The sequence below is a fragment of the Benincasa hispida genome, chromosome 3, assembly GCF_009727055.1.
Source record: "Benincasa hispida cultivar B227 chromosome 3, ASM972705v1, whole genome shotgun sequence".
NCBI lineage: Eukaryota > Viridiplantae > Streptophyta > Magnoliopsida > Cucurbitales > Cucurbitaceae > Benincasa > Benincasa hispida.
The window spans coordinates 72,614,717-72,623,602 of NC_052351.1; the positions used below are offsets into that span (position 1 = coordinate 72,614,717).

Consider the following 8,886-nt stretch of genomic DNA (forward strand, 5'->3'; position numbering starts at 1 on the left):
TGAAGTTCTAATAGCACAAACTCTCCTCCCCTTGACTTATCTCTCTCACCTCACGCTGTCCATTGCCAGCAAAACCTCCACCGTTAACCGCCTCTCATTCTGTCACCACCACTCGTCACTTTCATCCACACCACTACTAAACGTCGATCCAGGTCCAGGTACTTTTTCTGTTTCCGATTCTCTTGAGTACGATACCGAAGCTAAGTATAAGTAGATCTATTCAATAAAGAAGATGAGTGTAGATTAAGCATACCACGCCTTTCCAATCGGTGTCCTAATAGGGTCTTCTGCCAGACTTATGGGCACAAGCCCTACTCGACGTCCCTTCTTCAGGTCCAAAAGAGCGTGATAGCTAGAGGTCGATCAGTCCAAAACCATACTCTATCGGAGCAAGACGATGTGGAGATGCCCCGCTTGTTCAAGAGTTTGAGTAGCCCAGTTTGACTGAAACAACTTCCTTTCCTCAATCTTAGCTCTTCTCTTTCTTATTTATTCTTATTACTATCACTTTCTGTACCGCTCTCTCTCGAAGCAGTATTTTCCTCAGCTCATGTCACCCAGTTGTTGATGGGTCTCTCTCTCTCATACACACTACAAGTTGTGCTATGCAATTTAGACCCACAACTCATCTCCATTAGTAGCCTCCAAGTCACCACACCGCACCACACTCACTTTTACCCATAGCTCAACAACCCAAATACTTGGTTTTTGGGATAAGATTGAGTGATTTATGGGTTTTTCTTGGAGGTTATTGTATTACCAATTAAGAATTTGGCCTAAATTTAATTTATCAATGAAATTTGGATGCTAGATTGAAGTTTTTTAAGGTTTCGTGTTGTTGTCTAACGAAATTAGGATTGTTTTGACAATTATTCTAGTGTATTAAGGTTTCAAACTCCTTTTAGATTGGTTAATGATACTCTAAATTGGGTTTATAACCCTTCATTGTGGTAATGCACAAGTTCAATTTTGTTAGTGAAGTTGGAACCCATTGGAGCAAGCTATATGTTGGGTAAGTTATTTAGAAACTTTTGTAATGAATTTAAGTTTGGAGTTGGGCCTAAAGATTAAAGGTTGATTTGGCTCATGTTTATGATTTGATTCAAGGTTTCTCTAAATCAAAAGAAGGTTGATGTACTTAGTTAATAATATTTAGTCTTAATTTTGAGGTAAGTAACTCTACTACTAGAACGCTAATATGGTAGAAAAAATAAATAAATATTTTTAATTTTGCCAAACAATTTTAAGATAGTCATATGATATTCATTTTCATGATTGAACAAGTTTTGTAAAGCATGCTATGAATTATTTTGAGGTATTATGCTATGATTTTCTATTGTGGGACCCTTATGCATGACAAATGTTAGTTCATTTAGTGACTATTATTGTGTATACGAGATAAAGGTTTGTGTTCCTTCAAGTTCACTAGAGGTTTGTGTTCCTTTAGGTTCACTAAAAGTTTGTGATCCTTCAGATTCACTAAATGTTTGTGTTCTTTCAGGGTCACCCGATAGAGGTTTGTGCTCCTTCGAGTTCACTAGATTGTGTGAGTACATCTCACCTATGGTAGAATGAGTTCAATTGTTTACTTAGATGACCATCCATGTTCAACTTTAGTACATCGATTAGGTTTGGCTAATTGCAAATATTCAGTTGCATGTGATTGCATTGTCTAGCCCTAGTAATAGAATTACCTAATGAGTATTTTAAATACTCACCTCTTCTTAAAATATTTTTTTTCAGATAAAGGCAAGAACATATCCGAGGCACTTAATGAGGAGATCTGCTGACTATGTCATGGGAATAGAGACAATGCTTTTGTTAGAGTCGTGTTTTCAACATATTTTGAATGTTTAAATTAAAATTATTGTGTTAAGTAGTTTTCGATTTAAACGTTTCATTTTAAATAAAAGTTTAGGGATCCAGAACTAAATATTGGTTTTAGGTTTTATTAAAATGGTTTTGTTAAAGTTATTGTTGATTTAGAAAATTTTTATTTTAAGGTGAAATAGTGACCTAGCTTTGGTTTTGAAACTGGTAATAACCCACTTAGAGATCTCGAAAAATCGGTCGTTACAAAAACAATCCAAGATTTTTTTTCTTTGCTTTTCTCGGGAGTATTTTTGTGACATCACATGTGAGCCCTCAAAATAAATGTTGAAAAAACTAGAATAGAGATTAGAAAAATCAGTTTTTTTTAATTAAAAAATCGAAAACTCAAACGTTTTAGGTTTTGATTTCTAATTTAATAAAATTTAAAGTTAGTTGATTGTTGTAAATGATAAAATGACTGAAAATATTTTCAAATATAACAAAATGTCACCGTCTGTGATAGACTGTGATAAACGCTAATAAACATATATCAGTGGTTGATACTCTATCAGTATCTATCACAAACTGATGGTAAAATTTTGTTATATTTGAATATATATATATATATATATATATATATATATATTTTAGTAATTTTCTATATTTTTTTAGGAGATAAAAATTGACTAGATGTTTTACTATTTTCATTTGTGCTTAGAGAAATTAAATTGACTAAGAAATTAAAATAATAGTAATAACAATAATAAAATAAAATTTTCACGGAAAATGGAGTCGAAATCGAATCAAATTAAACGAAGGTGTGAAATATTTTCTTGATTCTGGTGGTGGTACAATTTCCCTCGGCGAGCGCATAGCGACGGAGGGGGTGGCGTTTTCGCTTTATTTCTGCAACAAATCAGCCAAATTCTACACTTACCCGCAAATTCCTTCGTGCAAATTCTCCCCAATTTCCCGATCATGGATCCGAACCAGGTTCATTTCACTAATTTCAGCATTTTTAGACCTTCCCCATCTTCAATTTCTTTAATTTTCATCTTTTCTGGCTTAGAAATGTTGTTAATCTTCTGGGTAAGGCATTTTCTCGCTTCCTTACCCTTGTTCAGTGCTAGATCCAATCGGAAACTTCCGGCTGGGGGTAATGTTCACATCTGTTGAACGAACAAAATTCGTGATTAATGTAAGATCTGAGCTGACGATAAGCAGATTATGGAGGATTTTCAAATTAGCAATGGTTGAATTTCAACTGGTTTAGATTTTCGCTGAATGAAATTAGAACCTCCCCACATTTTATCTTGAAGCATAGGATTGAGCGCATTATTGGGTATTAGTTTGTGATGCATGAGTTATGAATTGGGGTTCCGTTGGGCTTCTAGATTGGGAAGGTCTATAACAGAGTTATTGCTATTGTTTGACTCATGTGATCCCTCTTTTGCAGTCACCTGTGGAAAATTATGCTAACCCGAGGACTTGTTTCTTTCATGTTCTTTTTAAGGTAAGGTTATGTTACTATGATATTAATAGACTTCATTCTTGAATGATCTCTGGGATTTATGTGATCGTGCTTCTTCTTTTTCAGGCTGGAGCATTGGCTTTCTACATTCTTTCCTCTCTCTTTTTCAATAGTTTTGTTATCATTTTTGTGGTGACTGTTTTTCTTGCTGCTCTCGACTTTTGGGTCGTGAAGAATGTAAGTGGGCGAATATTGGTTGGTTTAAGGTGGTGGAATGAAATAAATGATCTGGGTGAGAGTGTGTGGAAATTTGAAAGCCTTGATCAAGAGGTCAGTGTTTAGTTCTGACGTTTTCAGAATTTGCTTCTCATTTATGTACCAGGAAACATTTAAATGCTTATTTCTCGCTTCTAATGAACATGGATCCCTTGTTATTTTTTAGTCATTGTCTCGGATGAACAAAAAAGATTCCTGGCTGTTCTGGTGGACCTTGTACCTCACGGTAAGAAAGTATTATGATCCCAAATATTGTGATGATTTGATTATGTGTTTGCAAGAATTTATCAAACAAGCTATAGATGATTTTGAGAAATATACTCTATCCTACAGACACGAATGAATGTCAGCAGGCATGATTCCTGAAAGAGAATAATGATTTATTCATTGCAGTTAAGAGTTAACATACATGTCTAAAGCTTAGTAAATCTTGAGGCAGGCCAGTCACTTTAATTTTATGTTATCTTTTGTTGGTGGCAGGGTGGGGGAATTAAAGTAATTACTTACTCCTGATTATTTGAGTGTTTTCGAGAAAAACCAATTTTTTTGTTTTGGTTTTCCCTCAAAGTATGTTGTGGATTTTATTTATTTTGCACTGAAGAAATGCCATTCCTTGCTAAACATGAACAATGGGCTTAAAAAGAAAAAGAAAATAAAACAAAACGAAGGAAAATAGTTGGATTCAAAAGATTTAATATTTTGAGCCATTTCTTTCTCGATAATAACTTGTAAAAGAATTTTGTTATTTAGAAAATAATTGTGTTTTGGAATTTACTTTTATTCCAAGAAGCAAATATAGAAAAATTTAGTCACTTACCTTAGAACTGATAGATTTGAATAAATGTTGTAGGGTCATCACCGTAAGTCTCAAAAGCGTATATGTTTTATGCCATGCAAGAGGTATTTACATTTCCATATTAAAGTAATATATGGAAAACCAAAAGATAAAAGAAAGGAAAAAGGGAAAAGCAAAGAGAAAGAAAGAAAGAAAGAAAATCAAGGATGGACTGTGCTTTGCTCATTATGGTTTTATGGCTAATCTAAATGGGCTTTCCTTTGGTCACTATGGTTAGAGAGGAACTACCACATCTTCACCGACAAAGATCGGTGTTTTGGTTCCATTATTATTATTATTATTTTTTGGCTCATCAGTGGATTAAATTGTCCTTTTCGTAGTTCCATCATTCTCTTATGATCTTCAATATTCATGCGTACCTCATACTTCTGAACCTATAAATAACAGGCAGTTGCATGGACTCTGCTGGGCATATTCTCGTTGATAAAGTTTCAAGCTGATTATCTCCTTGTCGTAGGAGTTTGTTTGACTTTGAGCGTTGCAAACATCATTGGCTTTACAAAATGTCGTAAAGGTAAGTAATAAGTTCCTTGAGCTATGAAAATCCTATAGTGTTTGTTGTACAAGCACTGAAAAACCTGATTTATTGTCGTTTTCTCTCTGTCGGTAATAGTTTCTGAATTCTTTTCTAAGAAAAAGCTTCTGACATATTTTGAAGCTTTTAGGCCTCATTTGGTAACCATTTCGTCTTTTTTTGTTTTTGGTTTTTAAAAATTATGCCTATTTCCTCTCCATTTCTTACAACGATTTGAATCTTTCTTAACTACAATTGTTGAATTGTTAGCCAAGTTCCCAAAAAAAACAAGTTTTTAAAAGCTATTTTTTTTAGTTTTCAAATTTTGGCTTGATTTTTTAAATCATTGGTAAAAGGTAGATAACAAATGAAGAAATTTGGAGGTGGAAGTAGTGTCTATAGGCTTAATTTTCAAAAACAAAAACCAAAAACAAAAAATAAAAAATGGTTACCAAACGGGCCTTAGAAATTTGTTTTTAAACTTCAAGAGATAGAATCATAGATAGACCATTGTGAAACCCTGCCTGCTGTTTGTTAATTTGTTCAGTGTTTTTATATTTTGATGGTTGTTAGAATATATTGAGTTACTTGATGCTTTAATCTTCGTCATGGAAAGGATACTTACTGTAGTCTTTGTATACCAGCATGTGAGGATATGAGTTGATAGGTATCGCTGTTTTGTTTGTCATTTTGACCTTTATGCTGCTTGTGGGCCATAGTAACTTGTAGTGTGGCCCTTAGACACATAGATATACATGTTGATACAAAAAAACTAATATATATATGGTTAGAGCCTAATATCTCCAATGCATCGACTTCTTCAATGAACCCCTCAACAATTATATTTTCTATAAGGAAGCATAACGAGTTGCCTGGACAGTATGAAACATTTAAAATGAGGTAAAATCGCATTGAGTTAAAAGTGTGTGATTAAAGGACAATAATCTGATGATTACAAAGAAATTAAGACAAGGAATCTTATGAGGAATCCACAAATAATAAAATCCTATAAATCCCCAAAAGGATCTCCAAATCCAGACACTTCCCCAAAAATAATTTAAATCCGATGTAGCCATAGAACTTTTTAATCCTTGAACATAAGAGGAAGACCAACCAAAAGATGAACAGCAGCTCCACGCTTCTGGGCATGGCAGCTTCAAGCAGCTTGAAGTTAAAGAAAATGCCAAAAGACCTCCATCCCACGATTAACTCTTTCATTCATACTTTTGTTCATATTACACTGGGGAAAATATGTGCCTGTGCATTGATGTGAAACAACTTTCAAACGGGGTTATTGGCATCGGGAAGTTCATAGGGTATTTTCTTACACTAATCATCACCATGATTTGGAGCCATAGGGCTCATGGTGTTACCAACAGTAGTCATTATATAAACTTTCTATGTTGACTCAAATTTTTGTACTAATGCATTATATTACTTTACCCTCCCCTTTCTTCTTTATATTTTAGGCCATGATTACCAATCTATATTCAAAATTAGTGTAATCATAATGGGATTCCATTGATGGATCAATTGTGATAGGCATCAATTGCAAATGTAATTGGATTGCTTTTGATGAAGTTTACTTGGGCATTTTACAAATATAATTTGATTATGGTTGAGGTTGTTTACTTTGCTTTGATTGGTATCATTGTATTCTTATCGTTACCGTGACCAATACCGTTTAGAGTCAACTGGTAATGGTAAGAATAACTGTGATATATTCATAATTTTAATACTATAATAGTAATCGTATCTAAAACGGTAATAGTAACGAAGGGAAAAAATTGGAAAATCGTTCAAAAGTATCTAAAAAACTAGTAGATCTCATGTAATTTTCAAATGCAATTAGATTGATTATCCTTAGCTCTGCAATTGGATTGTGTTTATTGATTACATATTTGGCTATGGGCCACACTTTTCATTACGATTACAGAACACGGGTAGACAACAACAAATGTAATCAAATGGGGTCAACTTTTTAGATTACCATTGATGGATTACATTTTCAAGGAAATAAACATTACCTTCTAAGACTGATTAGGGTTGGAGAAGATATTCCCATGTACAGTTAGTTATTCTATGTTGACTCAAATTTTGAGTTCTTATACAGTTTACTACTACCTTTCACCTTTCTTCCTTACATTTTACTTCTAAAAGACTTATTACGCATGGAGAAGATATTCCGATTTTGACTAAAATTATTGCAACTTTTGTACTATATTCAGATGCCAAGAAGCAGTTTCAGCAATTTGCCACTCAGACCATTGCTTCTCAGTTCTCCTCTACATTACAATCAGCTTTCAGTGTTGTTTGAGGCATTCATAGCATATGAAATAAAGCAGATGGAAGAAGAAATGCAATGGCACAAGAGATATATTGAGTAGCAGCTCTCATGGCATGTAAATGTGCATTATTTTAGGTATTATTGGGTTGGATTGGGGTTCCTTCTGAGTTTCTCTCTCTCTCTCTCTCTCTTTTGATATACAAAGAAAAATATTGAATAATTTTGTACAACTCCTTTTTTTCCAATGTTTTGTAGTGTGAAAATCCAATGAAGTGAACCATAGGGAAAAACAAAACGTTAATTTTGGTATATCCATATAGTTATAGTCTAGGTACAACCAATGGAAGAAACATTTTATACGCATGCTTTATCATCATGTTCAACTAAAATGGCTGTGCATATTTATTTATTTATTGTTTTTTTTTTTCGTTTTTTGTTTTTGTTTTTTTTTTGTTTTTTGTTTTTTTTACGTAAAGACGATATCTTTATCATTTCATTATCTTTTGAAATTCTCCAATCATAGTAAAATTGTTAACAAAAAGTGTTTGGATTAATGTATTGTAATAATATAATTGGATGCAAGTTAAGTATGCTCTTTGTTGGAAATGACTCGAAAAGTTTGGACTCCTGATAACATGACCTATCTCTTATTGAAAAAAATAAATTAAAAAAAAAATACATGTCACCTATCTTCAATTAAGGGGAATTTGTACGGATTATCCATTTTTTGAGTCCAAAATGTCAATTGACTCATTCTTAAAATATAATGTTAATTGATCCTTTGCTGACATCATTAACATACCAAATTATGTGAATTGCCTTCATAAGTGCCTCACGTTATAAGTCTCGCTGTCGTTTGGTTAAACACTCTCGCTTTCACTTTAAACTCCCTAGTTTGATGTGATTGCTCGTCAGTGTACGAATGATTGGACAACTTTCACGACTAAAGTCTCAAATCAATAATACTTAAATACAATACAATGGTGTCTTTAAACTCTAAACTCCATTCCAATGGTGATTACTTCTCTAGTTTTCGATGGTGTTTTCTTGAACGGAGTTTTTTCGAACGGGGATTTCTAAGATGAGGCTTTTTTAAAATGGAATAGATTTTTTAGAACGGTGTTTCATTATTTTGAGTTTGTTTCATTAATTTTGTTGTGTTATTTCTGGAAAGGTAGAAATTGAGCATTACAAAATTTTGTATTGGGAGAGAAAGAGCGAGAGATAGAACGAGAGTGTGAGAGAGAGCAAGAGTTTGGGAGAGAGCAATATTAAGAGAGAGTGAGATTAAGAGAGAGAGAGCGAGATTAAGAAAAAACGAGATTAAGAGAGAGAGCGAGATTAAGAGAAAGCGAGAGTACACTTCAGAGAGAGCGAGATTAAGAAAAAACGAGATTAAGAGAGAGAGCGAGATTAAGAGAAAGCGAGAGTACACTTCAATTGCTTGTACAACTTAATGAAAAATATTCTCTTGCTTTGTAGGATGACAAAAAAGTGTCTACTTATTTGGTATGGAGGTGATTGAGATGAGAATGAAAGTTCGTATATTGGGGGAGAGTTGACAAGAATCATTGTGCCTGTTACATTAAAGTATGAAGAACTTAAATCTCACATTTACAGGGTTACAAATTTCAGTTCTTCAGAGTTTGATCCTATAATGAGAGTTAAAT

At 33.5% G+C, this 8,886-nt stretch overlaps 1 protein-coding gene across 1 annotated transcript; it reads left to right on the forward strand.

The window, feature by feature from the left end:
* Positions 1–2,602: 2,602 nt before the first annotated feature.
* LOC120072642 (Golgi apparatus membrane protein-like protein ECHIDNA) lies at positions 2,603–7,605 on the forward strand. The gene is made up of 6 exons (XM_039025062.1): positions 2,603–2,805; positions 3,269–3,325; positions 3,410–3,613; positions 3,726–3,785; positions 4,803–4,929; positions 7,158–7,605. Exons 1-6 carry the CDS (start codon positions 2,791–2,793, stop codon positions 7,244–7,246), a joined length of 552 nt encoding a protein of 183 aa, XP_038880990.1. The 5' UTR covers positions 2,603–2,790; the 3' UTR covers positions 7,247–7,605.
* The last annotated feature ends 1,281 nt before the right edge of the window (positions 7,606–8,886 follow it).

Coding starts and splice junctions, on each gene's coding strand:
- LOC120072642 (XM_039025062.1), top strand. Junction 3,786..4,802: donor GGTGGACCTTGTACCTCACG/GTAAGAAAGTAT, acceptor TATAAATAACAG/GCAGTTGCATGGACTCTGCT. Junction 4,930..7,157: donor CTTTACAAAATGTCGTAAAG/GTAAGTAATAAG, acceptor TACTATATTCAG/ATGCCAAGAAGCAGTTTCAG.